Here is a 16375-nt window from a genome sequence, read left to right as displayed (position 1 = left end):
GCTGAAACGGGGTTCCCAGCCATTTGAGTTTTTGAGGTTCCCTTGAATTGGTGATGTATTCTCTTCTGCTATAATCTGCTATAATTGTCATATTGTTAATTGTTCTTATTTCTATTTGTTTTTTTATGCAAATCTAAACTATCTATACCTTTTCCTATTTGATTAAAACCTTACTTTCATTTTCAATTGAGTCTGAGAGCATCATTTATAGGAGTGAATCTGAACACATACAACTTTTCTTAATACAATGACAAATATGGAAATATGTTTAAAAGTGCTGTATATATATAACCTGTATCATATTGCTTACTGTCTTGGAGAAGGGAGAGGTAAGAGAGGGATGGAGAAAAAATTTGGAATGCAAAATCTTGTGGAATTGAATGTTGAAAACTATCTTTAAATGTTATTTGGAAAAATAAAATGCTACTGAAAAAAATACATTTCAATCATATCTCAGACTGCACATATCATTGTTATCATTGTCTTACTACAACTCTACTCTCTAAGGTATGGGAGTTAATTTCAATTGAGGAGATTCTTTTCAATAATTTGTCTAACACAGATGTGGCTCTCTTCAACAATAAGATGATCCAAGCCAGCTCCAATTGTTCAGTAATGAAGAGAATCTGCTATACCCAGAGAGAAAACTATGGGAAATGAGTGTGGGCCACAACATAGCATTTCTACTCTTTCTGTTGTTGTTTGCTTGTTTCTCAGGTTTGGTTTTGTTTTTTTCTTTCTAGATCCGATTTTCCTTATGCAGCAAGATAACTGTATAAATATGTATACATATATTGTATTTAACATATACTTTAACATATGGCAGGAGTACCTGCCATCTGGGAAAAGAGGTGGGAATAAGGAAGGGAAAAGTTGGAACAGAAGGTTTTGCAAGGATCAGTGTTGAAAAATTACTCATGCATATGTTTTCTAAATAAAAAGCTATAATTAAAAAAATAAAATAACTGCAGAAAAAATAAAAAAAATTAGTTTGTCTATCACAATTATAATCTGTTGTTTGATTAGTTATAATAATTCAGGTGTTCTTTAGGAGATCAGAAGAGCTCTACCATATTGTCTAATCTTTTTAAAAATTTATTAATTTTATAATTATAATTTTTTTTGACAGTACATATGCATGGGTAATTTTTTTTTACATTATCCCTTGTATTCACTTTTCCAAAATTTCCCCTCCCTCCCTCCCTCTACTCCCTCCCCCCTCTACTCCCTCCCCTAGATGACAGGCAATCCCATATATAATAAATGTGTTATAGTATATCCTAGATACAATATATGTGAGTAAAACCAAATTTCTTGTTGCACGGATTCCGAACGTATAAGTAACCTGGGTAGAAAGACAATAGTGCAAACATTTTACACTCATTTCCCAGTGTTCCTTTTCTGGATGTAGCTGTTTCTGTCCATCATTGATCAACTGGAACTGAATTGGATCTTCTTTATGTTGAAGATATCCACTTCAATTAGAATATATCTTCATCCAGTATCGTTGTTAAAGTGTACAATGATCTCCTAGTTCTGCTCATTTCACTCAGCATCAGTTCATGTAAGTCTCTTCAAACTTCTCTGTATTCCTCCTGCTGATCATTTCTTACAGAGCAATAATATTCCATAACATTCATATACCATAATTTACCCAACCATTCTCCAATGATGGGCATCCACGTAGTTTCCAGTTTCTGGCCACTACGAAAAGAGCTGCCACAAACATTCTTGTACATACAGGTCCCTTTTCCTTCTTTAAAATCTCTTTGGGGTATAAGCCCAGTAGTAGCGCTGCTGGGTCAAAAGGCATGCACAGTTTGATAACTTTTTGGGCATAGTTCCAGATTGCTCTCCAGAATGATATTGCCTAATATTAATAGTTAATGATAATATTCTTAGTTTATTTGATAAAATATTTATTAAAAATATTCTTAGTCTCAAAAGTAAAAACAGTTCTTTTTTTAAAAAGAGAAAGCCATTAAGATGTTTTTAGTGATTACAAAATCTTTTAGAAAGCATTCAGTGGCTCATGTTCTTGTTGAAACACAAGAGTGGGGTTGTGGCTAGTCATAAACCTTTTAACAGATTACAAAAGGATTGACCTTCCAAATGAAAATAAGTTCTGTTACTTACAGGGATCCGCTCAGAGCAGTTTTCCAAATTAAGTCATAGTCTCTTCTGAATTCAGTTTTCTTACAGTTCACTTTTCAGAATCTTAAGAGAATTAATACTTTGTAACTTATAAATTGAGAGTTGCATTTTTTAACTCATCAAAATTCACATACAAACAGCTTTTGTTATATTCATTTTAAATATAAATTGCTGAAATTCTAAAGTGATTGCATTTAAAGCCACATTAGAAAAACCTACAGGACAAAAATTTATTTTGTACTTTAAACATTTTGGGCTAAGTGGAGTGTGTAATTTGTAGGGAAAAAAATACCATCAGAGAGCAGAGAATTCCAAAATCTGACTTGGAGATCTTGTCATAATAATTATTATTAAATTAGTGGGTTTTAAGAGTGGTGCATTTTAAGGATAACAGGGAAGCAGGTAGTAAACTTACCCAGCAGCTTATATGTCTATGAGTTAACAACAAAATTCATTTCCACGCCCAGCTTCAGTTATTCAGTTATTTGTTAAATTTCTTCTGATTAACTTATCAATAGAAAGTTACATTTTCTTCCACAGTAGAAACATTTTTGAAATGTTTTCATATCTCAGGCAGGGATTGATTAGCAAAATGGGTACAAATGATCCCAGCATTTCTTGGAATAGAGGGTTTTAATATCCAAAATAGTTTAGCATTTTTGCCTAGTCTATTGTAAAAATTGAGGATCCTCACCCTCCTTTTGTACTGTCTCCTGAAACTATTCTAGTATTCTTTGGAAACTGCACAAATATCTTATACCCTCAAGTAAAAGTCACCTATTCTTCTGCAAGCTGCTGTAATGATCAGGATTATGGGGTCTCATTGTGGATCTTGTAAAGGACAATTGGCGAATTACCCCTTCAGTTGAGGCTAACCTATTTAGTTAGCTGGGAAGGCTCTGCGACTTCCTTCACTTGCATTCAGCAACACTAGAACAAAACAGAAAGGACAGCGAAAGCTGAGGCTTGCAATGTCACCACTATTCTCAGTTCTCTTTTAGTGTCCTGACTCAGTTTCCCTAATTACCTTGACCCAGTCCGGACTCAGTTTCTCTAAGTGTTCTGCCTCAGTTCATAATTGTCCTCCCAGCTCTTTATCACAATATTTGACAAGGATGAAACTTATGTTTTAGAACATCAGAACGCCTCTCCCCAGCCCAAGCTGTCAGAATATCAGATACTCTCTTATCAAGACGCCTCTGCCCAAATCCCCCGATTGTCATCACTCTCCGGAGGCTCCCCCCACCCCGTCCGAGTCCCGCTCTCTGCACCCTGACTCCGCCCCTGCCTCTGTCTGAGTCTGAGCCACACGAATGTAGGTCATTGAGAACTGATCCATCATGGATCCATCTGGTCCCAGTAAATCTCCCCCTTTTAAATAATTATTAAATCCTCTCTAATCTCTACCTTGCCTCAGTTTCTCGGCATTACCGGAAAGGCCAGAACGTTTTAAGGAACGTAGCTGTCAGTGACTGATTTGCCGGTGAGGGTTTTTTTTTTTTTTTTTTTTTTTGGCTGTTATTGCTATTTGTTTTATTTTTACACCCTCCTTTGCATCCCCAGCTTTCCGAAAGGTTCGTATCCCGGAGCTGGTGTTTAAGAAATTCTCCGGTTGCATGGCGAATATGGAAATACGTTTAGAAGAATTGCGCTTGCCGTCTAAGGGAGGGAGAAGGGGGAAGAGGAAAATTTGGGTACAAGGTTTTGCGAAGGTGAACGTTGAAAACTATCTTTGTGTACATTTTGAAAACTATAAAGCTGCTTTTAAAAGAGGGAAAAGTTCTCTCTGGGTTTGAGCCTTCTTGTATTGTTTTGTTCTGTGTAACGCGCTGGATCTGTCCCAAGCATCGGAAGTCAACTAACCGTCACTTGCTTCTTAAGCACCCTCGGAGCGCCGGACCGGAGGGTAAACGCTTGGAATTTTAAAAGACAAAAGAAAATCTCCCAAACACGGCCAGATGGCAAATTTGCCCGGAAGCCTTAGCGCGAGTGCTAGAAACAAGTGAAATTCAAAAATTCCGGTCCATGAGAAGGGAAACAAAACAAAACGTCCTTATTGATAAATATTTTTTCACAGTCAACAAAAAGCAGACAGAGCTGAACCCTTCGTCACGTAGAGGCCAGAAAAAGTGAACAATTCAAATTCTTCCAAGCCGACTTCATCAATTAGTTCAAGTTCCCCGCCACTGAGGGAGGAGTTTCTCAGGCCACGTGAACACCACGCCTTTTTTTAGACAAATTTGGCCCTCGGAAGACGCCGTAGCCAGGCATGTGTTGAAGGAAAGGGCAGTAATTGGCCCCCAGATCCCATAAAGCCGAGGCTCCTCTCGCGATAGGCGGACTCGGGCGGAGAGGAGGGAGATCTGAGCGGCGCGGCAGCGGCTGGCGGCAGTGGGCTCCGGCAGTGTGGGTGAGCGCCGTAGGCACCGCACTACAGGCAGGGGTGTGGGACGTTTCCACTCTGGCCTGGGCCCGGGCAGTTTGAGCTGACTGAGGGTTATGTAGATGCGGAGGAAACGGTATCGCGCCTCTCCTCCTCCTTCCCTGCTTTGCGGGGATCCCGGCTTCCCCGAACCTGACCAGAGGCTCCTCGGAGTCCCTGTACCCCAAAACCTGGGCAGGGGCTTGGTCCTCCCGGCGGTCCTTATGTCCCCAAGCCCCTTCCTGGCACAGCGGGTCCCTACATGTTCAACTCCGGGCGGGGTCTCGGTCCTCTCACTGAGGGATCCCCGCACCCCCAAATCTGGGCGGTCTTCCACCGCTGATTCCTCCGGGGGTCCCCGCACCCCCAAGCCTGGGCACGGGCTCCAACCTCCCGGAAGTCCCTGCTTCCCAAGCCTGAGGAGAGGTTTGGTCTTACTGGTGTTGGGGGTCCTTGCACCTCCGAGTCTGGGCAGGGGACGGTCTCCCAGACACTTAGGGGGTCCCCGAGCCCTGGGCCAGAGAGTCAGGCCTTCTGGCCCCTCGGTTCCTTCAAGGGTTCTGCCTCCTCGGGTCTGGGCAGGGAGTCACCCCGAACCTTCCTTCCTGAGATCCGGGTCCAGATCTCGGGCTCAGTGTCAAGACACCTGCTCCGTGGCCTAAAGACCTGAGCCCTTGATCCCAGGCAGTAGTTCTTAATGGTATGGAGCAAGGGTCCTCACACTATGGCCTGCGGGCCATATACTGCCCGCTGAGACGTTTCTTCGGCCCGCCGGGTTATGGCAAATGAGCTGAGGGGCGGAGACAGTGTGAGGTTTTGTTTTTACTACGGTCAGGCCCTCCCACAGTCTGAGGGACAGTGAACTGGGCCCCTGTTTAAAAAGTGTGAGGACCACCGGTGGAGTATACACTATCTGTTCTTTAGGGACCGTGGTGTAAGTGGTTGTAGCACGTGTTTGGAGCGGGAAAGATCCCAGGGGTTGAGCTCTCAGAGCCTCTGGAGCTGATTGGTACCGAGAACCCCCTTAATGCCCCTGAGTTTCAGTTTCCACATCTGTAAAATGGAGATAATAGTAGCATCTCTATCACAGAATTTTGAGTAAGCAAAAGAGTAGCTCCAGCTGATAATTTTTACATGCTTGTTGAGCCACTGATGTGTATGTGAACTATTGTTAACTACCCAGTGATCGGTCCCAGGCTGTTCCAACCTTTCCTTTTTCCTCAGGCGTGGCTGGTATAAAGAAATTAGCAGTTGTCTGTCCTCTCTCGCTTTCATTTCATTGAGCTCCTGGGCTCAAACTCAACCCTCTTTCCTGTTATTACCTGACTCTTCTCTACGACTTTTAATAAGAAGGTTCTTAATCTTTTTCTGTTAGGCACCCTTTTAACATTGTGGTGTAACCTATGAGCCTCTTCTCAGAATAATGTTTTTAAATACCTACATTTAAATATGTGCTTCGTTAGATTAGTATACTTCATTAGATTAATTAGAAGTAGAATTACAAAGGAAACTAATTATATGGATAATGATTATTTGTATATGTCTCTCTCTCACACACACAGGAGACAACACCTACACAATTCATCATGGACTTCAGTTTAAGAACCTCTGACCTAATTATTTTCTGGCCCCCTCGTTTTTTGGTCAGTTTCATTATGGGGAATTTCCTTTGGATTCCTATAGTATAATTGATCAAACAGGAAACTGCTAAAACTGCTACTCCTTTTGTTTGATAGGGCAAATCTGAAATTATGTCTGATTTCCTAAGGTTTACAGAGTGTTTCCTGACAAAAAACTTGAGAAGTATCTGGTTTATAATTAGTGCCATATTTTACAGATCACAATAAAGCAAGTGGAAAGGACCTTTAATCGTTTTCCTGACAAAAACTTTGAGAAGTATCTAGTTTAAATATTGTTAGCTGTATTTTATAGATCATAACAAAGAATTAGGAAAAGACCTTTGAAGTCATCAAGTTCAATCATTCCTAACAAAGAATTGTTTCTTAATTGGAAGATACTGCCTCTGTGGGGTAAATCCCTACCTGATGAGATAATCCAGTATTATCTATTGTGAAGTTTTTCCTTACACACTAACTTTACAATTTCTGCAATTAGTAGCATCTGTAGCCTGAAGTTCTGGCTTCTGGGACCAAGCTGTGAAAGCAACATTTCCCCCCCCCCCCCATATGACAGTCCTTCAGATGTTGATAAACATCTGAAATGTTCTTAAATTCTCTTTTCCAATCAGTTCCTTTAACTAGTACTTACATGACTATTTCTTTACCTTCTACCATTCTGCTTATTTTCTTCTAAGTTTATTCTAATTTCTCTAGGTCTTTCCTAAAAATTGGTATTCAGAATTGAAAATTGTATTCTAGATATTATTTGATTGGGACATCATACACAGTGGAACTATTACCTTTCTTTTCTTTTCCTTTTTTTGGTAAGACAATTGGGGTTAAGTGGATTTACCCAAGGTCACACAGCTAGTGAATATTAAGTCTCTGAGGCTGAATTTGAACTCAGGTCCTCCTGAATTCAAGGCTAACCCTCGATCCACTGTACCATCTAGCTGCCCTGTTTCTTTTTCTTTTCTTTTTTTTTTTTTTTAAAGCTTTTTATTTTCAAAACCTTGTGTTCCAATTTTTTTTTTCTCCCTCCCTCCCCCCTACTCCCTCCCTTCTATCTCTTATTCTTAATGTAACTTAGGGTGCCATGGCATACAGCTGAGTCACTGAACTATCAATCCACTGAAGTCTTTAGATGCTTTTTGTGGTCACTTTGTCTAGCTACAGCTCCCTTATATTTTTGAAGTTGATTTTTTAACTCAAGTGTAAAATTAAACATTTATCCTATTTAATCTTATTCAGTTTAGCCCATTATTTCAGCCTGAAAAGATCTTTTTGCATTTTGATTCTTTCATATGGTCTATTAGCTTTCTTTCCCAGCTTTATATCATCTGTAAATTTGACTGTCTTGCTTGAAATACAGTGGTGTAGTAGGTAGAGTGCTGGGACTTTTAAAGTCAATGACAGCATCTTTCAACTTTACAACTTCGTGGTTCTATGATTCTTGGCAAGTCATTTGGGTATTAATTAGGATGAGAAGAATTTCTGGGCCACTGTATTGGAGATCTGCCTGCAACTTAATACCAAACAGTTAATTGCTTTTTTAGTTCTAATTTTTCTAGCAGTTATTAATTTACTTCCCTGTATTTCATTTTCCATCGTGTACTCATATCTCCATTTCTTCCATGTAGTGTGAGAAAAAACTGTTAAATACTTGTTTGCAAAATAAAACTGCTATATCTGTAGCATTCTTCTTATTATTCCTGTTGAAAAAAAAAATGAAGATATGTTTGCTTGTCTTGTTATGCTTGGTTTTTTTAGTATTAACTGCTTCCCTTTTTAAATGCTTATAAAGCATTCCTTTGTTATGGTCTAGAATATTCCCAGGATTAGTAATTAAGCTTATTGATGTTTAATTTGTAGACACTATAATCTTTTCACTTTTGCCTCATTTTGGTAATTGTAAGCCAGGGATTGTGCTATGCATTGAACATATAAAGGCAAAAATGGAATATTTCTTGCCATTTAGGAACTTAAATTTCATCAGGAAAACAACATGTACATATGTAGGTATAGATAATATGTATAAATTATGTTAATCTAATTTCCTACTTCTAATCTTCTGAGTCCAAGTAAGTAAACAGCTTAGAGACATAACCTTGATTTCTTTTAGGCCATATCTTACAAGCTATCCTTTCATTTCTTTTTCTCACTCCTGTATCTTTTGTTTGTCCTGACTACAACTCTGCTTATTTTCTTCTCTATCATAGACTTGGTCTCTGGTTAACCAAGTTCAAATGCGTATTGTTTTATACCCTGAAATCACTTGTCTTTTGCCTTATTGTTTTCTTACCTTACTGTCTACGTTCTTTATTTTTGTTGTGAGTTGCTTTTGTTGCTGAATGCTGGTGGAGGAAATGTTATCTAATCTCAACTGGTTCTTGCTAAGACATTGCTGACTGGTTCACAAAGCCCTATTGTGGTACCTCATTTTAGCATGTTCACACTCTAGAAGTATGGAGAGACTAATTTTCAGTAGGTTGGCCTCTTCTATTTTGTTTTGTACTTAATAGTACTTAACTCCCAATTACATGTAAAATTAGTTTTCAACATTCATTTTTGTAAGATTTTGAGTTTCAAATTTTTCTCCCTTTCTCCTTTGCTTCCTTCCTCACTCCAAGAGAGCAAGCAATCCAGTATAGGCTATATATAAAATCATGTTAAACATATTTCAAAAAAAGAATTTCAAAATGAAATTGCTATATTTTAAAAGATATCAACAGACTATAAATATGGGAGTCCATTTTAAAATTTCACAGTGCATTGTCCTTTTTTCTTTAATGGGGATGTTATATTCTTACATGTGGGTGCACTATTCAAAGGAATATAATTTTTGTTCACTTACATTTTGGAAGATATCTTGGATTAAAAGATTAGGTTAAAAAAATTACCTGCCTATGCCTTTAAACCCAAACCACTAAGACTTTCATTGAATCGCCAATATTAGGTCCCAGTCCAAGCCTTTCCTGCTTATTGTTTGGGTTTTGATGACTCAGAGTAAGTATAAGTAATAAATTATTTTCTGTTTTTGGCCAGAAAGTCTGAGGGTCTTCCCCTCCCAAACTGATTTTTTTGCTGTGGCAAACTAGGCCATCTTTTATTTCAATTCTTACTTAGTCCTTAATCATTGAATGGGCATTGCCTTAGACTGAGACTTGGAAAAGACTAAGTCCTTTAATTGTTTCCCAGCTTTTTGCTTTTCTTCTAATTTTGGTTGCATTAGTTTTGTTTATGCTAAAGCTTAAAATTTAATATAATCAAAATTATCCACTTTGCATTTCATAATCTTCTTGGTTATAAATTCTTCTTTTCTCCATAGATCTGTCATATTTAATTTTGAGTAGATCCCCTGTCACTTCCTTTACCCAGAAGTTCTTCCTTTAAAACAAAAATTTTTTAAAAGAAAAAAAAAGTTTTTTTAATTTTTAAAATTTTTTAAAATTAATTTTTATAATTATAACATTTTTTTTGGACAGTACATATGGATGGGTAATTTTTTTTTTTTTTTTTTTTACATTATCCCTTATACTTCCTTCTGTTCCAAATTTTTCCCCTCCTTCCCTCCACCCCCTCCCCTAGATGGCAGGCATTCCCATACATATTAAATATCTTATAGTATATCCTAGGTACAATATATATGTGCAGAACCGAATTTTGTTGTTGTTGCAAAGGAAGAATTGTATTCGGAAAGTAAAAATAATCTGGGAAGAAAAACAACAAAAAAAAAATGCTCACAGTTTACACTCATTTCCCAGTGTTCCTTTTCTGGATGTAGCTGATTCTGTCCATCATTGATCAATTGGAATTGGATTAGCTCTTCCTTATGTTGAAGATATCCACTTCCCTCAGAATACATTCTCATACAGTATCATTGTTAAAGTGTATAATGATCTCCTAGTTCTGCTCGTTTCACTCAGCATCAGTTGATGTAAGTTTCTCCAAGCCTCTCTGTATTCCTTCTGTTGGTCATTTCTTACAGAACAATAATATTTCATAACATTCATATACCATAATTTACCCAGCCATTCTCCAATTGATGGACATCCATTCATCTTCCAGTTTCTAGCCACTACAAAAAAGGGCTGCCACAAACATTTTAGCACATACAAGTCCCTTTCCCTTCTTTAGTATTTCCTTGGAATATAAGCCCAGTAGTAGCACTGCTGGGTCAAAGGGTATGCACATTTTGATAACTTTTTGGGCATAATTCCAGATTGCTCTCCAGAATGGTTAGATTCACAACTCCACCAACAATGCATCAGTGTCCCAGTTTTCCCACATCCCCTCCAACATTCATCATTATTTGTTCCTGTCATCTTAGCCAATCTGACAGGTGTGTAATGATATCTCAGAGTTGTCTTAATTTGCATTTCTCTGATTAATAGTGATTTGGAACACTCTTTCATATGAGTGGAAATAGTTTTAATTTCATCATCTGAAAATTGTCTGTTCATATCCTTTGACCATTTATCAATTGGAGAATGGCTTGATTTCTTATAAATTAAAGTCAATTCTCAGTATATTTTGGAGATGAGGCCTTTATCAGAATCTTTACCTGTAAAAATTTTTCCCAATTTGTTACTTCCCTTCTAATCTTGTTTGCATTAGTTTTATTTGTGCAAAAACTTTTAAATTTGGTATAATCAAAATTTTCTATTTTGTGATCAATAATGGTCTCTAGTTCTCCTTTGGACATAAATTCCTTCCTCCTCCACAAGTCTGAGAGGTAAACTGACCTATGTTCCTCTAATTTATTTATGATTTCGTTCTTTATGCCTAAATCTTGGACCCATTTTGATCTTATCTTAGTATGTGGTGTTAAATGTGGGTCCATGTCTATTTTCTGCCATACTAATTTCCAGTTTTCCCAGCAGTTTTTGTCAAATAATGAATTCTTATCCCAAAAGTTGGGATCTTTGGGTTTGTCAAACATTAGATTGCTACTTTTATTCACTATCTTGCCCTGTGAACCTAACCTGTTCCACTGATTATCAACTAGTCTATTTCTTAGCCAGTACCAAATGGTTTTGGTGACTGTTGCTTTATAATATAGTTCTAGATCAGGTACAGCTAGGCCACCTTCATTTAATTTTTTTTTCATTACTTCCCTTGAAATTCTTGACCTTTTGTTGTTCCATATGAATTCTGTTGTTATTTTTCCTAGGTTATTAAAATAGTTTCTTGGGAGTCTGACTGGTATAGCACTAAATAAATAGATTAGTTTGGGGAGTATCGTCATCTTAATTATATTCGCTCGGCCTATCCAAGAGCACTCAATGTCTTTCCAATTATTTAAATCTGACTTTATTTTTGTGGCAAGTGTTTCGTAATTTTGCTCATATAATTCTTGACTTTCCTTTGGTAGATATATTCCCAAATATTTTATACTATCGACAATTATTTTGAACAGAATTTCTCTTTGTATCTCTTGCCCTTGGATTGTGTTGGTAATGTATAAAAATGCTGAGGATTTATGTAGATTTGTTTTGTATCCTGCAACTTTGCTAAAGTTCTGAAGTATTTCTAATAGCTTTTTAGCAGAGTCTTTGGGGTTCTCTAAGTATACCATCATGTCATCTGCAAAGAGTGATAGTTTGATTTCCTCATTTCCTACTCTAATTCCTTGAATCTCTTTTTCTCGGTTCTTATTGCCGAGGCTAGAGTTTCTAGTACTATATTGAATAGTAATGGTGATAGTGGACAACCTTGTTTCACTCCTGATCTTACAGGGAAAGGTTCCAGTTTATCGCCACTACATATGATGTTTACTGACGGTTTTAAATATTATTTTAAGGAATAGTCCATTTATTCCTATACTCTCAAGCGTTTTTAGTAGGAATGGATGTTGGATTTTATCAAATGCTTTTTCTGCATTTATTGAGATGATCATATGGTTTTTATTAATTTAATTATTAATATGGTCAATTATACTAATAGTTTTCCTAATATTAAACCAGCCCTGCCTTCCTGGTATAAATCCTACTTGATCATAGTGTATTATCCTGGGGATGATTTTCTGAAGTCTTTTTGCTAATATCTTATTTAAGATTTTAGCATCAATATTCATTAAGGAGATTGGTCTGTAGTTTTCTTTCTCAGTTTTCAATCTACCTGGTTTAGGTATCAGTACCACGTCTGTGTCATAAAAGGAATTTGGTAGGACTCCTTCAATCACTATTTTTTTCAAATAGTTTATATAGCATTGGAGTTAGTTGTTCTTTAAATGTTTGGTAGAATTCACATGTAAATCCATCTGGTCCTGGGGAGGAAAAAAAAAAGTTTTGCAAAACTGGCCTAAATATTGACCTATTTGCCCTGTTTTACATCCTTAGTCCCTCACATCTTCAATGAAGGAACAGAGCTATATTTCTTACAGCTCTTAGTCATTAAAGTTACATAGTTTATAGCTTTATTTGTAAAATTTTAGGTAATAAATATATTAAGAGAAGAAGGTATAATTCTCTTTCTGAATAAATAGGCAAGTAGTTGGTATGATTTCTGAGAGAAGAGGAGTTGAAAAATTTGTACTTACATAACTTTTGTATATAATAGTATCTATCTATATATCTATCATTGAGAGTAAAGCTGAGAAATAGTATATTCAAACACAGCCAGTAATTTTTTTCAAAAACAAAATTTGAGTAGAGATCGTGAAAAGGGAGATTAATAATTTTTTTTATCATTTACTAATTTTACTAATTTATTAACGTTTCTCATCTAATCTAGGTTATCCTTTTAATAACTGTTGAGAAACAGCAATTTAAAAAGGAGAAAATAAAGGATTTTCATGAATTGTCAGCCAGAAAGCATGAAATCACATTAGGGTAATTTAATTGTGCTCTAAACTAAATCACTCTTTCATGTGCTCCCAAGAGGCATGCATGCAACCATGACGTGATGTAGAATTCCATTGCTTTTTTTCATTGGGCTTCTTTCAGTTTCCTTCTTATTAAAGTGTCTGGATCACAGGAATGTTGTGAAAGATACTGGAGTAATTTATGTAAGGAACATTGGAATATTGCAATATTTTGAGGCCACCCCAAAGGCAATGAATATTCATTCCATTTCTTGCAGATCTTGTGACATTTATAAAGGATGTTCTTTATTTTCCTTTTATCTTTTTATAGGAGAGGCGGTGACCATGGAAAATCTTGAGGAGGAAAGTACTGCTGTCCTTTCTTGCCTGAGGACTTTGGAAAACTTTCTTTCAAAACCAGATGTGGAGGAAGGATCTAACCTGAATGTACAGTACCAGCAGAGCATGCAAGTGAGTACATGTGGGAATTATGGTTCACTGTAGTTGAAGAATTTAACACTGCTTCAGAGTTAGCCTTACCTAAAGCCAGTAAGAGCCAAGGCCCTTGTGTCTCTTGACAAAATCAAGAGAATTGAATAAACCTCTTGTGTCAGTCCTCGAAAGACCTTGTTTTAACTCTGTGGCAATACTAATTAGAAGGTATGGAGGCTATATTCAGAAAGGGAAGAAAGCAATGCTAATATATAGTCTAGTCCCTATTGCTTCATGTATTTTTTTAGTTTTCTTCAATTAAAAAAATCTGTTTTTCTCTCCTCTTTCCTGTCTAAAAGTTGAAAACAAAACAAAACAAAAAGTAAGACTAGGCAAGGAAAATATAATACCTTGCCTTGGCTTTGTTTAAAAAAATGCCTTTAAAAATTTGTACCTTGGGAATTATCATTTCTGTCATGAAAATGGATAGCATATACATTATCACCAATCCTCTGGAATCATAATAGGTCATTGCTTGCTCAAAGTCTTTTGGAGTAGTTTATCTTAGAGTCTTGTTCTTACATATAAATTATTCTGACTGCAGTTTTCTAAAACTATCCCTTGCATTATTTCTTAGAATAATAGTATATTTTAAAATAATAATAGATTTTTATTTTTCAAAATATATGCATAGGTAGTTTTCAACATTTACCCTTGCAAATTTTCTGTTCCAAATTTTCTTCTTTCCCTTTCAATCTCTCCCCTTCCCTAGATAGCAAATAATCCAAAATAGATTACATATGAACAATTCTTCTAAATATATTTCAATTAACCATGCTGTACAAAAAAAAAAAAATCAGATCAAAAGGGGAAAAAAAGAAAAAAAAAAAGCAAGCAAACAGCAACAACAATAAAAGTGTAAATACTACATTGTGATTCACATTCAATTCCCATAATCCTCTCTCTGGATATAGATGGTTTTATCCATCACAAGTCTATTGGAATTGGTCTGAATTATCTCATTATTGAAAAGAGCCAGGTCTATCACAGTTGATCATCACATGACCATCACAGTCTTCTATTGATTCTACTCATTTCACTTAGCATGAATTCATATAAGTCTCTGCAGGCCTATCTGAAATTATCTGTATTTCTGATCATTTCTTATGGAACAATAATATTTCATTACATTCATATATCATAACTTATTCAGCCATTTCCAAACTGATGGGCATCCATTCAGTTTGCAAGAACAATAGTATTTTATTACCGTTACATACTATAATTTGGTCAGCCATTTCCCGTTTCATGGAAACCTCCTTAGTTTTCAGTTCTTTGTCACCATAAAAAGAGCTACTATAAATAGTTCTGTAGATACGGGTCTTTTTGCTCTTTCCTTGATTTCTTTGGAATATAGGCCATGTAGTGGCATTACTAGGTCAAAGAGTATGTATAGTTGGTTAATTTTTGGGCATAGTTCCAAATTGCTTTTCAGAGTGACTTGATCAATTCATAGCTCTGTAACACATTTTATTGATAGCCTGTTTTCCTGAAATTTTCCTTTTTTTGTCAGCTTTGCCAATCTGATTGGCGTGAAATAGAACTCCAGAATTACTGATGATTTGGGCAATTTTTTTCCTATGGCTATTTATAGCTTGGATTTTTTTCCTTAAAAACTGCTTATTTCTATTTATTGGTCATTTGTCATTTGAGGAATGATTATTTTTCTTATACATTTCAAATTAGTACCTTCTATACCTTTGAAATAGAAACCTGGGGATTAGGAATTTGATGCAAATATTTTTTCCCCCTGGTTAGCTACTTGCATTTTAATTTTAGCCTCATTGATTTTGTTAATGTGAAATCTTTTTATATAACCAGAATTGTGTCTGTTATCTTATGTGCTTGTCTCTATCTTGTTTGGTCAGGAAGCATTTCCTTATTTAATAAAAAGCTTATTCCTTACTGTAACAGCCTTCTATGTTTCTGGCACTGTACTAAGTGCAGAGATACAAGGAAAGACACAAGGAAGTCACTACTTTCAAGGACCTCACAGTCTAATTGGAGAGACATAATGCAAATAACTGTACAAAAGTTATAAACCATATAATTAAGAAATAATCAACAGAGGAAAGAGACTAGAATTAAGGAGTCCTGGAAAGGGCCTTGTCTGGAAGCTGAGATTTTATCAGGGATTTAAAAGAAGCCAGGGAAGCTGGGAAGGAGAGGAAGAGGGGCAACATTTCAGACATGGATGACAGTGAGAGGAAATGCCTGGAATTGGGAGATGGATTGTCTTATGCTGTCCTGTACGCCACTTCCAAACTGAAAACAAAGCAAAACAAAACACCAGCATTGTTTTATCATGTCACAGGGACTTCTGTCTAAAAATCGTAGTACTTATTGTTATGGGCCTGAACTCTGAACTTAAAACAAAGGATTCTTATAAGGTACTAATTCAGTGGAATTGATAAGAGACAATAGTTATCTAATTTAGCATGGTTCAGTATGATCCAGATTTAATCCTACAAGGAGATGTTGTGGGCCAGAACATGAAACAAGGTGCTAAGTAAGTGGAATTGAGGAGACAGTGGTTAAATCTAGTTTAGCATTGATTTAATCCTACAACAAATAATGGTTTCCTAGTGATATAATTATTGGTTTGTAATCAGTGTGGAGCATATATAAGCTAGAAACCTCAGTCAGGAAGATTCAGAGATTCAGAGACAAGTGGACATAAGGCTGGAGGCTAAAGGCTAGAGCATTAGCCCAAACCCTTGGACTCAGACAAATTCATCCCATTTTATACCACCTTGGTGGCAGGGTCTCCTCCTTCAGTTCTCCATTGACTCCAAGACTGCCCTCCAGAAAACTAGCAGAGCCCCAAGTAAAGGAGACAAAACTTTGAGAGAGACAATAAAGGATTTGGACTTTAATACCTGG

At 36.5% G+C, this 16375-nt stretch overlaps 1 protein-coding gene across 2 annotated transcripts in view; it reads left to right on the top strand.

Moving 5' to 3' along the window:
• Positions 1-3481: 3481 nt before the first annotated feature.
• The window catches only part of MAD1L1 (mitotic arrest deficient 1 like 1), an 862777-nt gene continuing 849883 nt past the window's right edge, over positions 3482-16375 (top strand). The window contains exons 1-2 of one of the 2 annotated variants that reach the window (XM_074281152.1): positions 3482-3637; positions 13332-13471. In XM_074281152.1, the coding sequence (XP_074137253.1) occupies positions 13346-13471 (126 nt within the window). In that variant the 5' untranslated portion in view covers positions 3482-3637; positions 13332-13345. Of the gene's footprint in view, positions 3638-4453; positions 4565-13331; positions 13472-16375 lie in introns of those variants that run through there. The other variant, XM_074281151.1, reaches the window with a different exon arrangement.

The sequence above is a fragment of the Sminthopsis crassicaudata genome, chromosome 1 (assembly GCF_048593235.1).
Source record: "Sminthopsis crassicaudata isolate SCR6 chromosome 1, ASM4859323v1, whole genome shotgun sequence".
NCBI lineage: Eukaryota > Metazoa > Chordata > Mammalia > Dasyuromorphia > Dasyuridae > Sminthopsis > Sminthopsis crassicaudata.
The sequence above is the reverse complement of the archived record's forward strand: the minus strand, read 5'-3'. Positions and strand labels throughout refer to the sequence as shown.